General features: G+C 40.8%; 1 protein-coding gene across 1 annotated transcript; it reads right to left on the reverse strand.

Moving 5' to 3' along the window:
• Positions 1 to 1,142: 1,142 nt before the first annotated feature.
• On the reverse strand, positions 1,143 to 26,464 carry DDX21 (DExD-box helicase 21). Its single transcript, XM_053582272.1, has 15 exons — positions 26,301 to 26,464; positions 23,455 to 23,895; positions 21,960 to 22,035; positions 20,796 to 20,974; positions 18,816 to 18,933; positions 16,776 to 16,961; positions 15,074 to 15,219; positions 13,898 to 14,047; positions 13,299 to 13,460; positions 11,064 to 11,183; positions 9,961 to 10,034; positions 7,724 to 7,883; positions 6,751 to 6,885; positions 4,927 to 4,971; positions 1,143 to 3,800 (listed from the first exon to the last, which is right to left on the reverse strand). The coding sequence occupies exons 1-15, from the start codon at positions 26,385 to 26,387 to the stop codon at positions 3,561 to 3,563; spliced, it is 2,319 nt and encodes a 772-aa protein (XP_053438247.1). The 5' UTR covers positions 26,388 to 26,464; the 3' UTR covers positions 1,143 to 3,560.

Below are 26,464 nucleotides of genomic sequence, written 5' to 3' on the forward strand. Positions count from 1 at the left end.
CTCTAAAAAAAAAAAAAAGGGGGGGGGGAGTTGTGGCAGGCACCTGTTTTCCTAGCTACTTCAGAGGCTGAGGCAAGAGAATCACTTGAGCCCAAGACTTTGAGGTTGTTGTGACCTGTGATGCCAGGGCCCTCTAGCGAGGGTGACAAAGTAAGACTCCATCTCAAAAAAATAAAAATGGCTGATGTGGGATGTTAACCTTCACCCACTTAAAAGATAATAAAAACAATGTCAGTTGAGCAAACTGACGAAGGCAAGGGAAAATTCATTATTGCAGTGCTGTGGGGAAAACAGGTTCTCTCATAGACTGCAGAATGGGAATGTGAAATGGTACTGATTTGGAGAGCAACATTTACTTTAACCCTCTAGTTCTACCTTTAGAAAATGTATGCTAAAATGACAGGTATGACTTTAGGAGTGTTTATAATGGGGGAAACTTAGAAATAATCAACATGGCTGGCCACTACTTTTTAATGTTATCAATAGTGTCACTGTAGATCTACTTACAGATATTGTGCATGTTGAGAGAAAAACCTGTTCACAAAACTGAATGACTCCAATTTTATAAACGAATACATGAAAAATTGCTCATCAGGGCAGCGCCTGTGGCTCAGTGGGTAGGGTGCTGAGGGTGGCAGGTTCAAAACTGGCCCCAGCTGAACTGCAACAAAAAAAATTAGCCGGGCTTTGTGGTGGGTGCTTGTAGGCCTAGCTACTCGGGAGGCTGAGATAAGAGAATTGCCTAACCCCAAGAGCTGGAGGTTGCTGTGAGCTATGAGACTACAGCACTCTACCAAGGGCAACAAAGTGAGACTGTTAAAAAAAAAAAAAAAAAAAAGGAAAATTGCTCACCAAAATGTTAGATATGGGATAACTTTTGTTTATTCTTTCATTTTTTTTTTTTTAGACAGAGTTTCATTACATCACCCTTGGTAGAGTGCCAGCCCATAGCAACCTCAAACTCTTCGGGCTCAAGTGATTCTCTTGCCTCAGCTTCCCAAGTAGCTGGGATTACAGGTGCCTGCCACAACACCCAACTAGTTTTTACTTTTATTTTATGTTTAGATTTTTATACCGAGCTTTTATTATTTTCATCATATATCAAGCTATTTTCATTTTTGAAAACAAAACGCCACCAAAAATAAAGTGTTACTGTTTTTATTATGCCATAAGGCAGTATTTTATACATTAACTCATCTTACAGTAAAAACATTTTATGTACAACTGTAAAGTAACCGCTGCACAGATAGCTCAAACTTTTTAAAAATGAATTAAAGTCCTCTGAGTTGTATGACACATAAATTGGAAAACAGTTTCTCCATAGAAAACAGTAAAAATGATAACATTTCCCAGGCTACATCAACAAGTCTATTTAAAACAAATAGTAGCTGAATACATTATACATTTAAAATATGGTTTGAATTCTGGGATCCAGGAAAAATGTTAGTTTCACTTACTTTAACAGTTATGTTTTTCTTAAAATTGAGTTGTGTGATGTGTAATTCCTATTAATTTCCCTATTACTCCTGATTTATGTCTGATTATTTTTCTTTAGGCTAGTCTATAATTCACATCAAGTTTTAGCTTTTTCTCCCTAAAGGATAGTTACCACACATATCATTTTAATCTGCTTGCTAAAGTACTCATTCCTACTCAAATCATGAAATGTTTTGGTTGTTAGTAAACCATGCCCATAATTTGAGCAAAACCAGAATCTAATAAATTATAATCCACAAGGTATATGTGGACTATCACCAAATATCTTCCCTTAATTCCCTGTGGCTTGATGGGAAACCACGAGGAATCAGGAATAAACTGACAAAATTAACAAGTATATCAAGGAATAAAAGCCAAGAGAATTCTGACAACAGAGGCAAGAAACATTTTGTCAGGATTCAAGGATAGAACTGAAGTTCATTCATATAGAACAAGGATGTTGCCTCAAGGATCAGGAGTTAAATTGGCAAGAGCCCCTAGTGCAAGGTGAACAGTAGTTAGAGATAACTACTAAAGTAAATAGTAGTTAAGAGATAACGCAAGAGAAACCCAGGGCCTAAAACAATTTTAGTTGTTTACACTGAATGAAAGCAAGAAAGACCATGTAATTTTAATTTTCCTAGCATAGTTTATTCCAGGCTTCTCAGTATAGAATCTCTAGGAATTAAGGCAAGAAAACAACGCCACTCTCAAGATCCCTGGAACGTTTCCCAGAGAAATAATATCTGAGAAATCAGAAGAGAGTTATCTAGCTTAGGGTTACATTAAATTCTTCAGCTCCCTCAAATCAACAACTTAAAATAACCATACAGTTTGTCATAAAAGGAAATATCTAAGGTGTTAAAAACCTTTCACCAGAGAAGCTGTTGAACAGACGCTACATAGCAGCTTTAGTAACAAAGCCACTGAGAAGCTGAACTGCATCATTCCACCTGAAAACCAGATCTTGCCTATTAGAATTTAACCTGTAGAAACATTAATGATCCATTTTCACCATTAAAAGAATGTTTAATAAGGCACCTTTATTTGTTCTCTTTGCTCTCCATGTTTTATGAATGTTTCCTTCTTGCATGTAAAGAATATTCCAGTGTTTGTTTTTTTTTTTGACATACTTTACAGCCATGCTAATTTGTGCCCCTCCTTCCCAATTCCCTCTTGGTAAATAATGTTAATCTTCCATTAGAAAGAAGTGGAGTACATTGTCATTTAAGCACCATTTATCCAGCCTTCTTACTCATAAAAGAAAGCTATGGAGCTATCATATATTTAGAATTCCTTAAAGACAGCGGCTTTCTATTAAAATGTACTTCTATATACTATTGGTGAAGAATTCATGGAAATATGAATCACTTTGTGAGAAGCTTAAATATACCAAAATGCATATAATTACAGGTAATCTATATTGATGTACTCCTACATCCCCCAAACCTAGAGCATACAATGACATACACTGTATTACCACACAGCTAAGTATGAAATCTTGTTCCGAACCATTGCTCAGTAAGAAGTCTCAGAAAACAAGGTATAGAACCACATAAGTAACTGCTGGCAGGTGGTGAGAGACGCCAATGATAGAACTTTGACTTCCAAAGGCTCAAAGTTCTTCTCCAGAGACTGTTACATTTAAGTATTTAAGGAAGGACCCTATTAAGAGACATTTTTAAGTATAAAGACAAGTCAACTTACAAAGTAGTCAGAAACATGCTCGATTTTATCTTGTAACCTATACACAATGCATCAGAATAAAAACAAAACCTGATGAAGTAGCAATAAAGTTACAGAAGGTAATGATCAGATAAAATAATTTAGATAAAGCTTGTCTGGCAGAAAGAAGAGGGGACTGGCAAGAGGTCAAAAAGAAGCACAATACGCTTTTAACTTTGTATGAAAAATAATGTTCAGTTTTATATGGCCAAACATAATTTTTTTTTTTTTTACTATAAAAATCCTCTATATCTGGGCGACACCTGTGGCTCAGTGAGTTTGGCGCTGGCCCCATATACCAGAGGTGGCGGGTTCAAACCTGGCCCGGGGCAAAAAAAAAAAAAAATCTCTATATCTAATTATTTACTGAATGCTTTATTAAAACTCCGTTTCTGGCCTTTGTTTTGGGATCTGTTACTTTTGTTGCCACCTCCTGACCGCTGTCCCCTGAAGTTTCTGTTTCCTTCCCGCCGTCCCCTGAAGTTTCTGTTTCCTTCCCGTTGACCCCTAAAGGCTCGATATCCGTCTTTTGGTCCTTCCAGCTCTGGTTGCTCTGTGGCCACAGCGAGCTGCCAGCGTCGTGAATCATGCCATTTCTCCTGTTAAGAAAAGATTTGTTTTACCTGCTTTAACGACGCAATTTAATTTAAAATACTGACCTTCACTGACCAAAAGTCAGTTCACTAAACTGTGGAAAAATGAGTTTCACTATGAGAGGCTTGGCTCCTGTAGCTCGGTGAGTAGGGTGCTGGCCACATACACCCAAGTCTGGTGGGTTCGAGCCCGGCCCAGGCCAGCTAAACAATGACAGCTGCAACCAAAAATAGCTGGGCGTTGTGGTAAGTGCCTATAGTCCCAGCTACTCAGGAGGCTGAAGCGAGAGAACCACTTAAACCCAGGAGTTTGAGGCTGCTGTGAGCTGTGATGCCACAGCACTCTACCAAGGGCAACATAGTGAGACTCTGTCTCAAAAAAGGCTCAGCGCCTGTAGCTCAGCAGCTAGGGTGCCAGCCACATATACCGGAGATGGCGGGTTGGAATCCAGTCTGGGCTTGCCAAACAACAATGACAACTATGTATGGTGCCCCATGATCATACTAATGTACACAGCTATGATTTAATAAAAAAAAAAAAAACAATGACAACTATAACCAAAAAATAGCCGGGTGTTGTGGTGGGCGCCTGTAGTCCCAGCTACTTGGGAGGCTGAGGCAAAAGGATCGCTTAAGCCCAACAGTTTGAGGTTGCTGTGAGCTGTGACGCCCTCTACCTAGGGCCACAAAGTGAGACTCTATCTCAAAAAATAAAATAAAATAAAAATAGGAATCTGGATAGACTCAGTAACACAACAAAAAAACAGATTAAAAAGGTGAGGCAAGGCCAGGCATGGTGGCTCATGTAACCCCAGCACTTTGTAATTCCCGCCAAGGTAGGAGGACCACATGAGTTTGAAACGAGCCTAAGTAACACATAGCGAGAACCCATCTCTGAGATATGAGTGTGCCACTGCACTCAAACCTGGGCAAGAGTGAGAGCTTGCCACCGGGGGGGGGGGGGGGGGGGGGGGGGTAGGGGAGGTTAGGAGAAAAAATTACGAAAAATGAATTCTCAATTGTCTTTTAGTAAGTGGACTACTATTGTTTCCCAATCTATTATTCTGTATTTTCATAATAAACATTTTACGATTTAAGTATGTTAACTTTAAAATCCATGAGAAAAGAATACCTGTATTTCTGTCACTGATGCAGTAGGTACATCAAAGCAGACACCCTACAAACCAAAGCAAATGGAAGTTAATCCAACCAACGCACGTTAAATGATCAATTCTTGGCTATTATACTGTGCTTGCCCTTGACTAGAGATAGCTACATTTCTTTAGCCAAGAGGCTTAGAAAGGCTGGCCTGTCAAAGAGGCTGCAGCTATTAAGTGAAGCAGGTGTTTAAAATGTATTCTCTATGGTGGGGTGCGATGACTCACACCTGTAATCCCAGCACTCTGGGAGGCTGAGGCAGGTGGATTGCTTGAGCTCAGGAGTTTAAAACCAGCCTGAGGAAGAACAAGACTCCATCTCTATTAAAAATTGGGTGGGGTGGGGGTGGAAGGAAGCTTAGCAGGGCACTGTGATGGGTGCCTGTAGGCCCAGCTGTTTGGGAGGCTGAGGCAGGAGTATCACTTGAGCTCAACTTGCTGTGAGCTATGACACTGTGGCACTCTAGCCTGGGGCAACGCAGTGAGACTTTGTGTCAAATAAATAAATAAATAAATAATTAAATTAATTCCAATGATGGAAGTCATCAACAAATATGGCAAATATGGTCAAACTACACCTGTTAACTAACACATGCACTCCTCTCCCTGCTGTCTTTCACTGAATATTTATGAGGAACACCCCTTCCACCCAACAATTTACCCAATAACAGAAGTATCATCAGGTACTGGTAGATTTTGCCTTTTGTAAGAATGTTCACTCACACACATACTAATCATTTAGAGTATAATTCCAGACATTTATTGAGGTATGGAGGCACTCAGAAAACAGCTTTTGCCCTTGAGTAGGTCATAGTGTTCTTGAGGCTCTCAGTAAGCAAACACAGCCAGGCAAAATTTACCCAAATAAACTTATATGCTAAATACTCTGAAGTATAGAAAAAAAGACTATGAACAGTGGGTTCAGCATGCACTTAGGTTGAGATAAACCATGGTATACCTGGCATTGCTGGAATAAAGGGTGCCAGTGGTAAGGGAGAGATGTAGCTGGTAAGTGGGGGAGAGGTTAAGATATGAAGGATCTTATCCTCCCTATGAAAGGGTTGGCACTTTATCCCAGGTTATATGGAGTTGCTTAAGGAGACATATAATGAACTGAAGATAATCTTGATTTGGTTTACTAGAGCAGTGTTCTCCAAGTATAGTCCAGGCATCCCTGGAAACCTGAGATCTGTCAGGGGTTCCATAGTCAAAATTATTTTCATAATAATATTTAGCTATCTGCATTTTCACACTCGCTCTTTCAAGGATACAGTGGAATTTCCTAGAGGCTGTATGACATGTGATGATGATGTTGCTCTGATGGCTAATGGAACACAATATTGTGTTCTAGAGCTCCATTTTTAATTTCTAAACAGTAAATATCAAGATGTTACCCATATAAACAAAAGCGTTTGTGGGACCCCAATATTTGCTAAGAATGTTAACAGGATCATGAGATGACAATGCTTGAGAATTACTGCGTCAGTCTATGCCATCAACCAAGAATAGGACTCAGAAGAAGTAAGTTTTAAAATGTGGAATTTGAATTCAAGTTTCTGAGTAAGTTACTAATTAAACCATCAAGGTGGAGATGTAGGGGAACAGGTGAATCTCCAGAGATGGTAGCTGTCAATAACGAAGTAGCAACTGAGGGTCATGGGAGAGGCTGCTTAGGGAAGATGAGAGAGTGAAAAGATGCAGCACCCCCGTGGATGGAATAGGAAGAAGCTACCATCCTGGTTTCCTGCCCACATAAGGCTCCTGCACCAAAGTAAGGTTACAGGAGGACCCAGCCTTACCAGCTTTCCTTTGAGAAAGACCATTCCTTTCACTTTAGAATCAATATCCTCTCCCAGTTGTTCTTTAAGTTCTTTCCAAGCATAACTGATATTTGGCATTTCAATTGAGCACCGCAAGATCATGGTCACAAAACCCTAATGGAAGAAAGCAGAACAAAATTAAAGTCTCAAAAACAAACCTAACTGATAAACACTTGCTCTCATGATTCTAAAATATTTCTAAAAAAGTCATTCCTAAAAGCAGATACACACCTTAGACATATTCCTAATATGCATTTATGCATATACAGTAAAACATCTAAAAGTTAACCACCCAAGGGACTGTAACAAACTGGTCAACATAAGGAACTTCCATTGAGTACATGGGGTTCATGTACTGTCCATGAAAATCAGGTCAACTTAAAGAGGTGATCAATATAGGGAGGTTGTCAACTATCAAGGTTGCTACTGTATTTTTTTTGGTGTTGTTGTTGTTGTTGTTGTTGTTGTAATTTTTGGCCAGGGCTGGGTTTGAACCCGCCACCTCCAGCATATGGGGCCGACGTCCTACTCCTTTGAGCCACAGGTGTCACCCTATTTGTTTGGGTTTTTTAGGATTAAAAAATTAAGATCTAACTCACGTACCACAGAAGTCACCATTTTAAAGTATATAATTCAGTGTTTAAGTATTTAGTGTATTCATAAGGTCTGCAACCATCACAACTATCTAAAATTCCAGAACATTTTTATCACCCTCCAAAAACCCTATGCCCATTATTGGCCACTGCCATTCCTCTCTCCCCACCCAGCCACTAATCTGTTATCTGCCTCCATGGATTTGGATGTGCATATATAAGGAAATTGTAAAATACAATTAGTACTTTACCATCTTCATGAGGAAGTGAAAACAACTGAGAAGCTTAAATAGGATGCTTCTAAATCCTACACAAATCCTAAATTATAGTAGTGTCAGGAATGTGACAAGGAACCTTACCACATCTGAGTTGATCAAGGAGCGCTGGTCTACTGACGTGGCGCCTGAAATATGGGCGAGTGCTGCTGCAAGGGCTTCCACAGCTCCCTTCTCCTCTATTAACTTCTCTGCTGACTCCTTGAAGTGACTAATCGCAGTGGGAGGCACAGAATCCAAAAGTCTACAGTTTGATTGAGGACAGATTTGTCAGAAGAAAGGATAGAAGAAGTGAATTTCATTTCCAAGATAAAAGTACCAGCAATTTTCAAACCAAATCTTTCACATGTCTAACACATCATCTTTCTTTCTTTTTTTTTTTTTTGAGACAGAACCTCATTATGTTGCCCTCAGTAGAGTGCCAGGGCGTCACAGATCACAGCAACCTCCAACTCTTGGAGTTAAGTACTTGATTCTCTTGCCTCAGCCTCCCAAGTAGCTGGGACTACAGGTGCCCACCACAACGCCCAGCTATTTTTTCTGTTGTTGTAGTTGTTGTTTGGAAGGCCCGGGCTTGGTTCAAACCCTCCATTCCCGGTGTATGTGGCCTACAGCTGCTGAGCCAGGCAAAAAACAATTATATTAAGATGATCATCAGTGTTACTTATATATGTCTCAAAAACAAAAACAAACAAAAAAAAAACACCCGCCCCCAAAATGCTACACAGAGGCATTATCCAGTAATCCTAAATAGCTAATGATTCTTTAAGTTGAAGGACAATCCCACAAAAAAATAACTGTCTTGCCCCCCAATTACAGTAGCACCTCCACTGACAAACACTATTAGTTAACCCAATCTTCACCATCTAGATATTTATTGTAACTTCAAGAATCAGAGCTAGGCACGATGGCTCACACCTGTAATCCTAGCACTATGGGAGGCAAAGGCAGGAGGATCCCTTGAGCTCAGGAGTTTGAGACCAGCCTGAAGAAGAAGAACATTATTAAAAACAGAGAAATTAGTCCTTTTCTTTGTTGCAACACTAGAGGTCTGTTCCCTGTCAATGGTGAATATATCTTGCTTTGTAAGCCTGTTATCTTTTTTTGGTTGTTAAGACAGAGTCTCACTCAGTCTCCCTGGGGTTGAGTGTCATGGTGTCATTGCTCACAGCAACCTCAAACTCTTAGGCTCAAGTTGATTCTCTTGCCTCAGCCTCCTGAGTAGCTGAGACTACAGGCACCCGCCACAATGTCTAGCTAATTTTTAGAGATGGGGTCTCGCTCTGCTTCAGGCTGGTCTCGAACTCCTGGTCTCAAGTAATCTGTCCCCCTCAGCCTCCCAGAGTGCTGGGATTACAGGCGTGAGCCACTGCACCTGGCCCATAAGCCTATTATTTTGTTCTTACTCTGAAAACCCTTCTCTTCCTCAATAAACTTTCACACTTGGGAAAAAAAGAAAAAGAAGCCAGGCATTGCGGAGGTTGCCTGTAGTTCCAGCTGCTCAGGATGCTGGGACAGAAGGATCCTTTGAACCCAGGAGTTTGAGGTTACTGTAAGGTAGACAAACGTCAGGTGACTATCCTGGGGCAATAGAGTAGGGATACTGTTTCGAGAAAAAAAAAAATCAACTCTTATTGCTGGGTCGCTTCATGATCACCACTTGTCAGAGCCCAGGGACACGGGGTCTCAGGGAGCCGGGTTGCTAGGTCTCCAGCCCCGGCCCATGAAACTATCTGGATGCGGACCGCTGCTCCAGCTTTCTCGGGCTAGGTCTCATTCAGTGCCGAAGCACCTTAGAAGTCACAGTCAATATTAGTAGGAGCGAGCATCTCAGCAGCAGTCTGTCAGTCTTAGTTCTCTTTCTCCCCAGCAGCTTCTCCTGAGGTTATCTATGCAATAATTTTGGTGTTCTTGTCACATGCTCGTAAATGCTCTAGTGCTCTTTAACGAGAGACCAATGATGTTAAATCCCTTAACCCCAAGGTATCTCTCACAGGTGCCTCCTACATCATATTCTACAAGGTCAGGGACTAGATTAGTTGTCTATTTGGAATGTAATCTGCTATCCACTCTCATCAGTGGCTAAGTGGAAAGCACTTACACCATAATTACGTTACTATTCCTTAAAACATCCAAGACAAACTAAACTATTAATAGTGGTTTCCTTTGGTGAAGAAGACTAGGCAGGGATGAGTAGCAATGACAACATTTACTTTGTAATATTCTACTTTAGCCTAGCTGGGTTTTATAATATGCAGGTTATAAAAAAAATGCAATATACAGAACAAGCATTAAAACCACAGTGGTGGTAGAGAACATACCTGATGGCATCTTTGCTGGAAGCTTTTATGATTTCTGTTGCAGAAGGAACACCTATTCGTTTAAACTTAATTCCCTACAAGAAAATGAACCATAGTTGAATGAACAATAAGCATCAATTGTTTCCATTGAGATTCATAGTTCCCTGATTTTTCTATATTCACCAAATGTACTTCCACAATGCCTGGCTATTTTTTCATTGTAATTGTCATTGTTTGACAGGACTGGGCCGGGTTTGACCTACCATCTCCAGTGTATGTGGGTGGTACCCTAGCCAAGCTACAGGCACCGAGCTTTTGAAACGGTTTTAGATTTACCCAGTACAGAGTTTCTATACAGCATGAACCAAGTTTCTGTTACTGTTAATATCTTACATTATTACAGAACACTTATTTCAACTAAGAAATCAACTTTGCTAAATTACTATTAACTAAAACTTAGACTCCCAAGTAGCTGAGACTACAAGTGCCCACCACAATGCCTGGCTATATTTTTTTGCAATTTGGCTGAGACTGGGTTCCAACCCGCCACCCTCGGTATATGGGGCCAGCATCATACCCACTGAGCCAGAGGCACCACCCGATATTCTAGTCTTCATAAGCAAGCCACAAAGTCCTCTTATGGAAAAGGAGGTTGGTTAAGCCCTACCCCTGGATGGGGAAGTATTTACATAAATTATTCAAATTCTTCTGGAAAGAAAATTAATCTCTTCTTGCTATTATCCTTTTGATATATGTCCATCTTTTGGTTTCAAGCAAACATATTTCTGATATGTTCACATTATCATTGTCTGAAATTTGCCCTTCAAACATGAAAACAAAATCAGTATTTTCTTTTTTTTTTTTTGGCCAGGGCTGGGTTTGAACCCGCCACCTCCGGCATATGGGACTGGCGCCCTACTCCTTGAGCCACAGGCGCTGCCCATGAAATCAGTCTTTTCAAATGCAAAATTATTACAAAATTTGCTTTATTATCATAGGACAATATAAAACAACACATACCTAACAAAAGTTTTCAGTCATGGTCACATGCCAGAAATAAAAATAATAAAAATTTAAAGAAGAACTCAACATTTGCTGAATGAAAGCTAAGAAAATAGTTTTACCGCTTTTTGTTCCACTTGCACCAACTGATATTCTTCCTTGTGCTGATAAAAGCAGATGCAAACCCCTGTCCTTCCAGCTCTACCTGTCCGCCCAGAACGATGAATGTAGGATTCTACATCCTATTGAAGTAAAAACATGAGTGGCACTGAACAAAGACACCAACACCTGAGCAGCCTAAGCAGATCATCGAACCCTAGCAAGGGTGGTTAACATACCTGGAGGTGGTGCCTTAGCACTTCAATTCAAATTAAAGACTTGTGGCAATTAATTTAGACTGTTTCAAATGTTGATTTATTTAAACTTACACGAAACTTTTAATGAATGAAATACATGGTTTCCTCTTGAGTTCACATTAGAGTACTTGACTTAGCATATAGGAATTGCATACGTAATTGTACTTTTATCTAAATCTCAATCTGTCCCCATCCTTTTTTTTGTTTTAAATTTTAGGATATTAGGGGGTACATATATTTGTTTACATGTTTTTTGTACAGCTAGAGTCAAGGTTTTAAGTGTGCCCTTCACCCAGATGGGATGCACTGTATCCAACAGGTGTGAATTTACCTACTCCCTCCTTTCTCCTTCCCCAACTTACTGGAATTTTTAAAACTTTTATAGTGGTCCCTATCCTACAGGCAAATCTGCAAAAAGCATTATCCACATAGTGCATGTCCACTACAGGCATAAATGTAATTCCAATTTTCGAATATCTAGTAGCTGCACTAGAAATTTTTTTAAAAAGTTAATCTCAATATAAATATTTTATTTAACTCAATATATCCAAGTCTTTCAATATATTGCCTTTATGTAAAACAAGTCACTGAGATATTTTATGTAATTCTTCAAAATCCAGAGTATATAATAAAAAGGTAAGTATAGTATATATCTTATACTTATAATACATGTATCAATTCAGACCACCTGCGTTTTAAGTGCTCAACAGCTCTACGTGACTAGTGGCTACAACTGGGCAGCACAAGTCTACAGGCTCATGGAACAATGTCCGTGCCACACACTATGGGACTTCCTTTTTAAGAGTTGGTGGTATTAGCCAGGGCGGTGGCTCACACTGAAATCCTAACATTTAGGAGGCTGAGATAGAAAGATCAATTAAGGCTGGGAGTTCAAGACCAGCCTGGGACATAAGAAGACCCCAGCACCACAAAAATAAAAAATAAAAATTAGCTAGGTGTGGTGGCACACACCGGTAGTCTAACCTGCTCGAGATGCTGCGGCAGTAGAATCACTAGAACCCAGAAGTTTGAGGTTACAGTGAGCTATGATCACACTACTGCACTCTTTAGGAACACAGTGAGATTCCCCATGGCAAAAGGAAAAAAAAAAAAATAACTGGTGAATTCATAGTCAGGTATTGTTTTTCTGTTGTTGTAAGCAACATTTAATTGTGAGGGATTTGCCAGTTTGGGGGAAGGTTATAAGGCCTTTATGTTGAAAGTGATTGGAATAGGCTCCTCTAAAACATTTATTTATGTGAAGGACTATGTATATCATCTTAAGTACGCTTTAGGTACCCCCCCCCCAAGAAGTTCCCATAATCCATGAACCTAAGCATCTCTAACCACAAAAGTAGTCCCCCCCATTCCAATGAAGCTATCCTTCAAAAGAATTTGTTAATTACAGGTCTCTCTTTTGTCCAACTAGGTCATGCAGTTATTTATCTTACCCCTACCCACCACCTTCAAGGTTTGGCTCAAAATTACACTGGTTCCCATAACCATCTTTCTAGCCTCTGACCACCAAATGCACTTCTACTTAACTGTCAGTGCTGAGAATTATAATTTTTTTTTTTTGAGTCAGAGTCTTAACTTTGTCGACCTTGATAGAGTACCATGGCCTCACTGCTCACAGCAACCTCAAAGTCTTGGGCTCAAGCAATTCTCCTGCCTCAGCCTCCCAAGTAGCTGGGACTACAGGGACACGCTAAAATATCTGGCTACAGATGGGGTCTCATTCTGGCTCAGGCTGGTCTTGAACTTATGAGCTCAGGCAATCCACCCAACTCAGCCTCCCACAGTGGTAGGATTACAGGTGTGAGCCACTGCGCCCAGCCAAGAATTATAATTTTTATCATTATAATTATGTGGATTTTTAAAATCACCCTTAGCATCCTAGCATTTTAGAGGTAGCTATCACTACAAATAAATACCATCTCCAATTTGTTTAATTACCAAAAAGAAACAGAACAAAATAAAATCTAAGCATAAAACACATACCTTTGGTGGACAGCTTTGCACAACCAAATCAACCTCAGGGATGTCTAACCCACGTGCAGCAACATTGGTTGCCACCATAACTCCAAAAGCTCCATTTCTAAAACCTTTCAGGGTAATTTCCCTTTGCTTCTGTGGGATGTCTCCATGTAATGACTGCGCATCCTGCCAAATAAACAAACTAACCTAAGACACCAGATCCAAAAACAAAAGTGTTTTTTGCTCATCAATTAGGCCTGTAAAAGATACTCATATTTTAGTGATACTCTTGACAAAAATATGGAAAATGGAAAATATGCACCTTCAATAGATAAGCTTCAAAATTATTTCCTAGTCCTTAATCATTAAATCCAACTGTAGCTAATTATACCCACTGAAGTTGAAAATATCAGATGAATGATCAAACTTAGTCAGTACAACCTTAGGTCTGAGCTACCTTCCTCATCTGTAAGATGAGACATCATGACAGATTGAGATCTAAATGTATATTCTGACCATTAAGCAAATGAAACTTCCTCACATTTGTAACTGAAAATAATTATGTGCAAGGTAAAGATTTGTTGATACCCCCAGCTTTACAGGCACGAAAGGAAAAGACCAACCTGCTTTATAGCTGCATTCTGTGACAGCTCCTGGGCTTCTTTCTTGGTTTCACAGAAGATGATAGTGCGTCCTTGATGACCACTATAGACTCGGATCACATCCCCAATCACTGCTGCCCTCTGAGTCCAGTGGCACTTGATAGCCAGATGCTTAGAAGAGAGAAAGGAAAAACATCTACTTAGTAAAAAATCATGATGGACCTGAAATCATCTGCTCAACACTAACAGTCTAATGTCTTAGTATTGGAAACAATTGCTCTAGCCTGGCAAGAACTCTATGCTATCACCATTGCTCAGAGAATAAAAACAAAACAAAAACTAAATAAACCATTAAAGCAGAGAGCCATATGGTCTGTTCCCAAGTGCCTCTTCCCTTCATCCACAAAGCATCTGGCTTCTTTATCTATTTTCTGACTTAGCCAGGAAAATGTAGGCAAAGAAATATCATTTCCCAGATTCTATAGGAAACCAAGTAACTGACAACTTTCTGCATGTTTTGCCCTTTCGTCCAATTAAAAATGCAATCTGTAGTCAGTAACTATATAGGTCTGTTCTTCAGATGAAATGAAGTTATCTAAGTATCAGACCTGAAGATGGAAACAGCTTCAACACAAAGCACAACATTTCTCTGCTGCCAGCTAGTGTTTAAATTTTAAGTGTGATTTCTTTCTGTTTAAATATTTCACACAGATTTAGGTTCCAAATGCTTATAAAATAAAATCAGTCTACCAGATGATGAAATTTAGGACACACAGATATCACATACAACTCAAATAGAAATGTATCTTTACTTGGCTTTTCACATGGATTATTTATCTGGAAAAAAGGTGAATTTGGGGCGGCGCCTGTGGCTCAGTGGTAAGGCGCCGGCCCCATATACCGAGGGTGGCGGGTTCAAACCCGGCCCCGGCCAAACTGCAACCAAAAAATAGCCGGGCGCTGTGGCGGGCGCCTGTAGTCCCAGCTACTTGGGAGGCTGAGGCAAGAGAATCACTTAAGCCCAGGAGTTGGAGGTTGCTGTGAGCTGTGTGAGGCCATGGCACTGTACTGAGGGCCATAAAGTGAGACTCTGTCTCTACAAAAAAAAAAAAAAAAGGGTGAATTTGACAGTCTTACTACTGTAATATAAAGATAAACAATTTTATGTTAAATCCAGCATCTAAATAAACCATTTACCTCCACGGTTATTGCTGTTTTCTGTGTCTTTTTACCAATTAGGTCCACTTGTTCATATGTCGGTTTCATGTATTTCTTAGCAACATTAAATACCCAGTGAGGGCAAGTTGCAGAAAAAAGCAATGTTTGGGGATTGTCTTCAGAATCTTCAGGGGAAAAAAAGTCAGTATGAATAATCAAAACAAGCCTACAAAGTTTCCCACCTCACCTAGTACTTCCAGTGTCCAGTAGCAGTTATCAGCAACTACCTGAAGCCAAGTTAGGCGTTGAGTATGCAGAAGTGAAAGACAGAGGTTTCCCAACCAGCAAAGAAATACTGCTGAAGTAATTAATGTAAAGAATCCTTGAATCTACAATAAACGCCTGAGCAGATTTTATACTCCCTAATATTTCTACAGTTTTTAAAATTAATTTAGAGTTTTACCCTACTCATTCTTTGGGTTCAACTACTATTTTGTTTGCACTTAGGAGAATCATAACATTCTCATACATTTCAAATGGCAGTGTAAGCTGGTAGAACCCTTTGGAGAGCAATTTAACAATATATCAAGGAGCATAAACTATTTATAGTTTTTAACTCAATAATTCCACTTTTAGAAGTCTATCCTAAAGAAACAATTCCAGGGCAGCTCCTGTGGCTCAGGGTAGGGTGCCGGCCCCCTATACCGAGGATGGCAGGTTCAAACCCAGACCTGGCCAAACTGCAACAAAAAAATAGGCAGGTGTTGTGGTGGGCGCCTGTAGTCCCAGCTACTTGGGAGGCTGAGACAAGAGAATCACCTAAGCTCAGAAGCTGGAGGTTGCTGTGAGCTGTTTGACGCCACAGCACTCCACTGAGGGTGATAAAGTGAGACTCTGTACCAAAAAAAAAAAAAAGAGAACAATTCCAGGTATCGAAGTATAAGAGAAGCTGTAACTCCACATGAAGGTGACTGTAAGCAGAATACTTTACATTGAAAAAAATCAAAATAGGCACTAGTGGAATTAAATCATGGCCAACAGGGCGGCGCCTGTGGCTCAGTGAGCAGGGCGCCGGCCCCATATACCGAGGGTGATGGGTTCAAGCCCAGCCCCGGCCAAACTGCAACAAAAAAATAGCCGGGCGTTGTGGCGGGCGCCTGTAGTCCCAGCTGCTCGGGAGGCTGAGGCAAGAGAATTGCGTAAGCCTAAGAGTTAGAGGTTGCTGTGAGCCGTGTCACGCCACGGCACTCTACCCGAGGGCGGTACAGTGAGACTCTGTCTCTACAAAAAAAAAAAAAAAAAAAAATCACGGCCAACAATTTCAAGAATTTTTTTTGAGACAAAGTCTCATTCTGTTGCCCCAGGCTAGAGTGCAGTGGCCTCCACCTAGGTCACACCAACCTCAAACTGCTGGGTTGAAGTGATCCTCCTGCTTCAGCCTCCCAAGTAGCTAGGACTACAAGTGCCTGCCATAATACCCATCTAATTTTTCTATTTTTACTAGAGACAGAGATCTTGCTCTTGTTCAGGCTGGTCTCAAACTTCTGAGTTCAAGTGATCCTCCCACCTTAGCCTCACAAAGTGCTAAGATTACAGGCATTGGCCACCTCAATGGCCATGACTATTTTTTTCAAATCCAAGTTTTGCTGAATAAATTAAATCCTCTCCAATTTCCCAAAGCCTCATTTTCTCTTAGAAGGCTTTGGGTCCCTTTTATCAGTTTCTTGAATTGGAGGCTTACCTTTCTTATATGCAACACTTAAAATCTCTTCCACTTGATCAGCAAAACCCATATCCAACATCTGATCAACTTCATCCAAGACAACATGCTTAAGTTTGGTGAGATCCAGTTTGCCATTCTGTAGGTGGTCTTTTATTCGTCCTGGTGTTCCAACCAGGATATCAATCCCATTCCGCATGCGTTCAACTGTAAAGGACACCAGGGACAAGATTTGCTGTTTTTTTTAAGTCCTTTTATCAATGTGAGATATCAGATAAATGTCTTATTGTTCTAAAACAGTTATGAAACCACATGTTAATGAAGATAAAGATACTTAAGGCACTCCTTTTTTTTTTTTTGTACTGCCCTCGGTCACATGGCTCACAGCAACCTCCAGCTCTTGGGCTTATGTGATTCTTTTGTCTCAGCCTCCCGAGCAGCTGGGACTTAAGGCACTCCTAATCTAGTGGGGAAAACGCTTAAGAAGTGGCAGTCCGGTTCATGAAGTTACATAAAAGAAAAATGCACCACTAGGGGATGGTAGCAATGGGAAAGGAATGACTCCCTTGGGTGATGTAAAGTTATTAAGGTTTCACAAAGTGAGATGAGAATAAGAATCTTAAAGAAACAGGAACTTTCTATAAGGTAGGCAAGTATGGGGAGGATAAAACAGGATGGAAGGGCAAGTATTCCAAAAAGGTATAAAGACACTGAAAAATGGAGTTCAGTATAACTAGGATGAGATGGTAATAATGCAGTGTTTTACTGAGTTGGTTCTTAAGTCTAGAGATATCTCTAGGTACTCTGTATACATTATCCAATCTAATCATCACAACACCCCTGCACGGTGAACTTAACAACCCTATGAGGAAACTAAAGTGCAGAAAATAAAGTAACTTGAACATCACAGCTGCTTTAAGCAGAGTCTAGATTTAGGTCTGATTTTATACCCTCTGTTCATTCCACCAAAGCTAGAATGGGATAATCACAAATAACATCTTAGTTTTGGCGTTGTGTGCCAAAACTAAGATGTTATTTAATGCCTTAAATGCCTTCCCAATTTGTATATCTGCTCTACTACTAAAGTGGCAGCTACAGCACTTGGGCCTTGGACACCAAGAAAGCCTGCCTATGCAAGAAAGATGCAAGAATGCAAAAGGAGGGCGGCGCCTGTGGCTTGGTGAGTAGGGCACCGGCCCCATATGCCGAGGGTGGCGGGTTCAAACCCAGCCCCGGCCAAACTGCAACAAAAGAATAGCCGGGTGTTGTGGCGGGCGCCTGTAGTCCCAGTTGCTTGGGAAGCTGAGACAAGAGAATCGTGTAAGCCCAAGAGTTAGAGGATGCTGTGAGCCGTGTGACGTCACGGCACTCTACCCGAGGGCGATACAGTGAGACTGTCTCTACAAAAAAAAAAAAAAAAAAAAGAATGCAAAAGGAAGCAGAGACACAAAGTCCTGACTGATTAAAAAAAAAAAAGAATAACCTTGCATCTGACTTTCTGATTCCCAGGACGCAACTAGATTTTGTCTTCTTGGTTTCAGTAAGTTTACCTTTGTAGCCTTTAGATAAATATAAAAGTCCCATAGGCTGGGCTTGGTGGCTCACGCCTGTAATCCCAGCACTCTGAGAGGCCAAGACGGGCATATCACCTGCGCTCAGGAGTTTGAGACCAGCCTAAGCTACAGCGAAACCCCATCTCTAAAAATAGCCAGGCATTACAGGGGGGTGCCTGCAGTCCCAGCTTCTCAGGAGGTTGAGTAAGAGAATCGTTTAAGCCCAGGAGTCTGAGGTTGCTGTGAGCTATGATGCCATGGCACTCTACTGGGGGCAACAAAGCCAAAATTTGTCTCAAAAATGCATACATATATAATAGTCTTAAGAACCCTATATAGGATTTGCTCATCATCAGTCAGAACCATGTTCTTGACCATTACTAAATGACTAGAATGTAAAGAAGTCAGAGGTCAAAGCCAGAAGAAATCCAATCAGGACATCCAACCACTTTACTTTAGAATATTCACTTTAGAATACACTTACATCTTCACTTTAGAATATACTTACTTTGACCTCCATAGGGAGTTCCACCATAAAAACAAGCCACTGCCAGCTTTTTTGTGATGTCACTAAAGTCTTTGCTCACTTGATTTGCTAACTCTCTTGTAGGTGCAAGAACTAGTACCTGAAAAGGAAAAACAATTGAATTCAATTATTTGTTTTTTTAAACTATTTGGAATTCCCGAGAAAGATCAGCTCATCCTAACGAATATATTCAAAACATTTATTACGTGCTTTATAATGTACAGAAAGATCTCCTAAGAAAAGCGCATGACCAACCAGGACTTACCTATCAGAAGAGAAGTAGACACCCCAGTGCAGGCTGGAGAAACTGGGATAAGTTTCATGGAACTACTAGTCCTTAAAGAACATTCCAAGAAAAGAACAACCTGAGCAAAGAGCAATACTGATGGTGGTAACAATGGCTAATATTTGTGGTTTTACTATTTTCTTAGACTCTACAAAATACATTTTATGTCTTCAGACAATTGGGCTCCAAAACCTGTAGTCTTTTCTTGTTTTTTCTTTTGAGACAGAGCCTCAAGCTGTCACCCTGTGTACAGTGCTGCGACATCACAGCTCACAGCAACCTCAAACTCCTGCCTCCACCTCCCAAGTAGCTGGGACTACAGGCGCCTGCCCCAACAACAGCTATTTTTTGGTTGAAGCCGTCATTGTTGTTTGGAGGGCCCGGGCTGGATTTGAACCTGCCAGCTCAGGTGTATGTGGCCCGTGCCTTAGCCACTTGAGCCATAGGCACCAAGCCAAAAAACCTGTGGTCTTAACTTGCACATTATAGTGAATCTGAAGGAGAATAATGTTAGGTAAGATAGGGCCAAACTGTTAAGAGGTTTTGAATACTGCAGCAGCCTGTGTTTGATCCAATAAGACAGAGAACACACAACTACTACAGATCTTCAAGCAGGGTAATAGCATGAAATGACTTAAGGGCCAGGCCTGGTGGCTCACGCCTGTAATCCTGGCACTCTGGGAAGCCTAGGCAGGAGGATAACTAGAGCTCAGGAGTTTGAGACCAGGCTGGTGAAGAGTGAGATGCCGTCTTTACTAAAAATAGAAAAATTAGCCAGGTGCTGTGGTGGGCACCTGCAGTCCTAGCTACTAGGAGGATCACTGGAGCCCAGGAGTTTGAGTTTGCTGTTAACCTGGCTGATGCCACAGCACTCTAGCCTGGACAATAGAGTGAGACTCTTTTTTACAAACCAAAATCAAAAACGAAAAACAAAACAAAATAAAACCCAAATATGATTTAAGAAAAACCTGATACATTCATCCAACCTGATATATAAAAGATATTTAATGACCATCTATCATGTGCCAGGCAGTATTCTGGGTGCTAGGGACATTGCGGTAAACAAATGAAATTAACGGGGTTGGGGCATAGCATAGACAATGGGAGGCCAGTGAGCAAGTGAGGTTAGGACAGAAAGACAACTCTAAAAACACACAGCTAATGCAACAATACAGGCATTCCAGTTATTTCATCCTGATGAGGGGGTTAAGCCTCCTCACCAACCTGAGTCCCTCCTTCCATTCATGCTTCCCTATTAAAAATGCATTCTCTGGGCAGGCCTGTGGCTCAGTGAGTAGGGCGCCGGCCCCATATACCAAGGGTTCGAACCCAGCCCCGGCCACACTGCAACAAAAAATAGCTGGGCCTTGTGGTGGGTGCCTGTAGTCCCAGCTACTCGGAAGGCTGAGGCAAGAGAATCGCCTAAGCCCAAGAGCTGGAGGTTGCTGTGAGCTGTGACACCACGGCACTCTACTGAGGGTGATAAAGTGAGACTGTGTCTCTAAAAAAAGAAAAAAAAAAAATGACACCCTGGTTTACCCTTCAGAAAAAAGACCCACAGTAAATTTAATGAGTGACTATAAGAATGCAATACAAAATAGTAGGGTATGTTAACGAAGAGCAAGAGATGTTTTTCCTGTGCTGATTTGGAACCCCTGAGGTATATGTTTAGTTACCTGAGGGGAACGACCTCTCTTCCTGTCTTGCAGTTCTCCCTGAAGTTTCTCAATCAAAGGGATGGCAAAGGAGAATGTTTTCCCAGTTCCTGTCCGTGCCTGTGCAATTAAGTCCTTCCCACTGTAGACATGATGGAACGTCTTTGCTTGTATGGGAAACAGGAAGGTCACCCCTCGGCCTGTGAACAAATTAACTGTTACTGTAATTCTTTCTTTTTTTTTTTTTTGTTGAGATAGTCTCACTTTGTCACCCTTGGTAGAGTGCCATGGCATCACAGCTCATAGCAACCCCCAACTCTTGGGCTCAAGTGATTCTCTTGCTTCAACCTCCCAAGTAGCTGGGACTACAAGCGCCCACCACAACACCCGGCTAGTTTTAGAGACAAGGTCTTCCTCTTGCTCAGGCTTGTCTGGAGCTCAGGCAATCCACCTGCCTTGGCCTCCCAGAGTGCTAGGATTACAGGCGTGAACCACCACACCCAGCCCCTATTTGTAATTCTTATAATACCTGCCACACTGAAGGACTGAAGCATATTCATGCTTCTGGTCCTGCATAATTAAGAAATTCTACCTCTTGTCAACATCCACGAAGTTAGGCTCAAATATATCCAGAAAGTAAAAACTCTTTGTAAAATAACACCAAAATTTAAACCATCAAGTTATAGTAAATATTTATTAAGTTGTCACAAAATTTCATCCATATACCAAAATAAGCCTGAAAATTTGGTGCTATGCAATCCAGACTGCATCTTATTTAGAAAGCACCTAGTTCAGCATCTGTGACTACCCAGCTAGTTTCACAGACTGTTAAGATGAGTTCTGAGTCTGAATGGCATCACTAATCTAGAGATGTCTCAAGAAGTGGAAGAGAATTAAAAAAAAAACAAACCAAGATGGTATCAATTGTTTAATTCCACCATCACTATTGGTCATTACACTTTTAAATATACATATTGCATAGAATAAATTTTAATTACTTGTTTAAGAGGCAGCAAAGACCATTCTACTACAGTCTTATACTGAATATATTATAGGGTTATTTCATTGTATGGCTGCATAGATTATCCTACCTTAAGAATATGCCCTGCTTCATCTCAACAAAAAACAGTGGAATGCTTTAAAATATGATGTTCTAACAACGAAAAATATTTCCAAGAATATTACCTTTGAGAAGTTTAACAGTCTCTTCAGATATGGGAAAATTAGAGAAAGCTCCTTCTTTTTGTTCCACAGGTATTTCCTATCAAGTAAAGGGGCACAGAAAGAAATCAAGAACCATCCATACAAGTTAATATACAGAAGCCTTCTGAGAAAGAAACAAAAAAAGCTAAAGCAACTATTCTCAACATATCAGTTTAAAATTGGTCAAAAAGATACAAAAAAATCTTGACAGGCAAACTGAGATCTGAAAAGGAAATAATCTATAAAACCCTAAACAAGACAAAAATCTATAGCAAATATAATACATACTGCACATCTATCATATATGACTAGCAAAGGCAGATTCAGTCTCAACTATTTTCCACAGCACACTTATTCATAGTAAATAAGGAACAAACGTTTATGAGGTAGTGGTCAGTCACTCTGGCATTATCTGATAGCAAAAAATCTGAATGCTCAGCAAAAGGAATAATTACATAAATTTATAAACATTTATATGATAAATTATGTAACCATTAAACATATATGATATTTAAAAATGGGAAAAATGCTTATATAAAAATAGAAAAGTCAGGATACAAGACTACATAGAGCACAATCTTAATCTGATTAAAAAATAATAGATGTATACATCAAGAGTACTGTAAGGAAACATCAAGATTTGACAACAGATTACCTCCGTACCTGAAAAATGCTTAATATTTACTGAATAAATAAATGAAACTTTAGGGACTTCTTTCTTTTTGGTAAATTTCTACATTTTTAAAAGTGTCAAAATAATGTAATTTTTATGATCAGGAAAAATATTATATATGTCAATTGTTAGCCATGGCAAACAGAAAATTTAGTCATCATTTCAACTCAAGTTAATTAATGGCTTAAATAAAAATACATATGCAATCAAATACCTTTTTTTTTTTTTGAGACAAGAGTCTCACACTGTCGCCCTGAGTAGAGTGCTGTGGCATCACAGCTCACAGCAACCTCAAGATCTTGGGCTTAAGGGATTCTCTTGCCTCAGCCTCCCAAGTTTCTGGGACTATAGGCACCCGCCACAACGCTGGGCCATTTTGTTTTGGTTGCAGTTGTCATTGTCGTTTGGCAGGCCTGGGCTGGATTTGAATTGGCCAGCTCCAGTGTATGTGGCTGGCACCCTAGCCACTGAGCTACAGGTGCTGAGCCCAAACATCTTTTCAGTAGTTTCAATTGATGATTTATTTGGTTAAACCCCTCAGAGGGAAAGTAGGCTCTATTTACACAGTTGTATCTCTCCTGTTGATGTCTGACTTGCAAATAAGCAGACCATGACCATCCTTAAATAAATCTGCATATTTACAGAGGAGGCAATTTTTAAGATTATATGCACCTCAAGGCATCCTCCCACCCCCACCCATAAGGTAGTAACACATCAAATTTTCTCCTATTTTTAAATAGTATGTGTAGCATATTATCAGAAACAATAATGAAAGATACATTCTACATTAAAGTGCAAATTTACCTGCTCTATCTCACTGTTACTTTCTTCACTGGCAGCTTCAAGGGAGTTAGAGTCAGGTTCAGAAGGAGAGAATCCATTCTTCAGTTCAGGGCTCTTCTCTACTATTTCTCCATTCACTTCCTTTTCTTTCTTCATCCTCTTGGGCTTAGGAGCACCTACTTCTTCAGAAGGCTCCTCACTTCTTACATTTTTTATGTTAGGAGAAACAACTTCCTTCTCCAAAGGCTCCTTTTTCTTTTTCACACTTTTGGTTTTAGGAGAAACAATGTCATCTTGAGACTGCTCGTCTTTCTTTTTTGCCTTTTTGGATTTAGGAGAATTCGTGTCAACTTCAGAAGGACTTGCTTTCTTTTTAACTTGTTTAGCTTTGGGGGAAATAGTTTCTTCCTCTTCTGCTGCCTCTTCGGTTTTACTCGATTTTGGTTTCTCTCTTCTCTCTTTCTAAAAAATTAATAAAGAAAATACAACCCCTGAACAAGGCATTTATACATTTGTGTAATTTATCAATTCTAGACTATTTCAAGAATAGCCCCGGTAAATTATGAAGAACATTATGTTTGGGCATTTCAATATTTGTACTTGCAACTTTGTGATGAAGTAAAAATCATAAGTATGTTTTTTAGTACCATTTCTTAGCTATACAGATAAGTATATATCAACAGTTTCATTAGTTTGAAAAAATCACAAGTGCCTCTTGGAAACTATGAATTCATGCTGGTTGTACAACTACAAAACCAGATTCTCCTAAGGAACTTGGAGTAGCTCATTAGATACTCCCAACAGTCCCTATACTAAATACTAACTAAATACTATAGAAAGTGATCAAGTCCAAAAAGAAAAAAAAAAAAAAAGTGATCAAGTCCAAATTTAATTCTGATAGAGTAATAAGGCCATATATGTCCACAGGTAAATGATGTTAAACAGATTTCTCTCTCCCTGCTAAAATTCCAGATAAAATAGGAATTCATGCTTTGACTATCTCACATGAGCAAATGGGTATACATAAAGATACTTTAAAATTCACTATCTATCATCCCATGTAAAAAAAAAAAAAGGTTCCAAATTTAAAGTAAAATAAAATAAATGCACAAGTTACAAAAATATGGAAAGGGGGGTGGCACCTGTGGCTCAGTGAGTAGGGCGCCAGCCCCATATACTGAGGGTGGAGGGTTCTAATCCAGACCCGACCAAACTTCAACAAAAAAATGGCTGGGCGTTGTGGCAGGCACCTGTAGTCCCAAGAGAATCGCCTAAGCCCAAGAGCTGGAGGTTGTTGTGAGCTATGATGCCACAGTACTCTAACGAGGGTGACAAACTGTTCCTTTCACACATCCTCACACTGAGAGGATTCTGATTCAACAAATATTTTTTTCTGGGGAAAAAAAAAAAAGTATATGGAAGGGGTGAGACCTCAAAACCAAAGCAGACAGATGACTATGGCTCCTATCTAAAATTTCTGCTCCCAACTCTTCATGTTACAAAAACAATTAGGTGGTGTAGCCGCCTAAGAACCTTTCTAGCAGAGTCCCTTCCTTCATCCCTTGGTTCCACCAAGTCAGTTTCCCATCCTAGTGGTCTCTTTTGTAATGTAATGCAGTTTGGTCATGTCTCTTTCAACGTGAGCATCCCACATTTGAACACACTTACGCAAAGTAAACCAGGGCCACTACATCCTCATCTGTGGGCTTCCTACAACACCAACATATTGCTGTTAAGAGCTCTACATCAAAAAGACAGTAACAGCAAGGAAAGAAAATCCTAAGTCATGTACAATGTAAGTTCAGGAACAATCTCTGCTCCCACTGACTTTGTATCAAAACAGACTGAGTCAGGAGTTAAATCACTACACAGGGAAAAGCTAAGATGCAGACGGCTGTCGAGGTAATTTAAGACTAGTGCACACTGCTGGTCTATGTAAAAATAAATAAATATACATACATATATGATATACAGTTAGCACATCTCCAGGGGAAAATTTGGTTAATAACTGTTAAGAGGAATTGAATCGGGTGGCGCCTTTGGCTCAGTGAGTTGGGCGCCGGCCCCGTATACCGAGGGTGGTGGGTTCCAACCGGGCCCCCGCCAAACTGCAACAACAAAAACTAGCCGGGCGTTATGGACGGCGCCGGTAGTCCCAACTACTCGGGAGGCTGAGGCAAGAGAATCGTCTAAGCCCAAGAGCTGGAGGTTGCTGTGAGCTGTGACGCCACGGCCCTCTACCGAGGGCGACAAAGTGAGACTGTCTCTTAAAAAAAAAAAAAAAGAGGAGTTGAATCACGTCATCGGCCAAGGGCAGCTTACCAGATACAAACTATACTTCCCTTACTAAAGGGAAAAAGGACATCACTGCAGATGCCGCCCATGTGGGCAGACGGGGTTAAGATCTCGCTAGTCTAAAACTTCAGTCCCTACTTTGACTTGATTTATACTTCCTTTCGCACATCCTCACGCCGAGAGTTAAATCTGATTCAACAACGTGGAGTCTAAGCACGCAGGGTGCTGAGAGCACGGTTGCCAGGAACCACGTGGGAAAGGGGCCCTCTCCCGAGTCCTATCGAACCTCTCGGCCGGAGCTCCCCGCACTCGTGGCTGGGTAAAAGCCGAGTGGAAGGGGTCGGCGCGCGGCGGACCTAGCTCTGTCGGGCCGGCAGAGCGCCCCCTGGCCCGGGCGGGGGAGCACCACTCCCGGGAGTCGCTTCCCGAGACCCACGCCTGGGCTTTGCACATGCTGCGCGTAGCCGCACGCCACACGCCCCCAGCCCGGGCACTTTTTCCACAACCCAGGATCCCGTTCTTCTCAGCGCCCCCGACCCTGGCCCGGCCTTGCCCAGGTCTCTTAGTATCACCTTCTGAGCTTGCTTTCGCAGCATCTCCATTTTTTTTACAGTTGCGTCTGATTCCAAATCGGCGTCGCTAAGAAGTCTTCCCGGCATTATTCAGCACCTGCTGCCCAGGCCGACCGATCGCCCCAACCGCGTGGAAAGGAAGAGAGAGTGGCGCACCTCAAGTC

Source organism: Nycticebus coucang, chromosome 3 (genome assembly GCF_027406575.1).
Source record: "Nycticebus coucang isolate mNycCou1 chromosome 3, mNycCou1.pri, whole genome shotgun sequence".
Classification (NCBI taxonomy): domain Eukaryota; kingdom Metazoa; phylum Chordata; class Mammalia; order Primates; family Lorisidae; genus Nycticebus; species Nycticebus coucang.

Coding starts and splice junctions, on each gene's coding strand:
- DDX21 (XM_053582272.1), bottom strand. CDS start 26,387: ATGCCGGGAAGACTTCTTAGCGACGCCGATTTGGAATCAGACGCAACT. Junction 14,048..15,073: donor AAACAGCAATAACCGTGGAG/GTAAATGGTTTA, acceptor CTCTCTTCTAAG/CATCTGGCTATCAAGTGCCA. Junction 7,884..9,960: donor TCCAGCAAAGATGCCATCAG/GTATGTTCTCTA, acceptor ATCAAACTGTAG/ACTTTTGGATTCTGTGCCTC.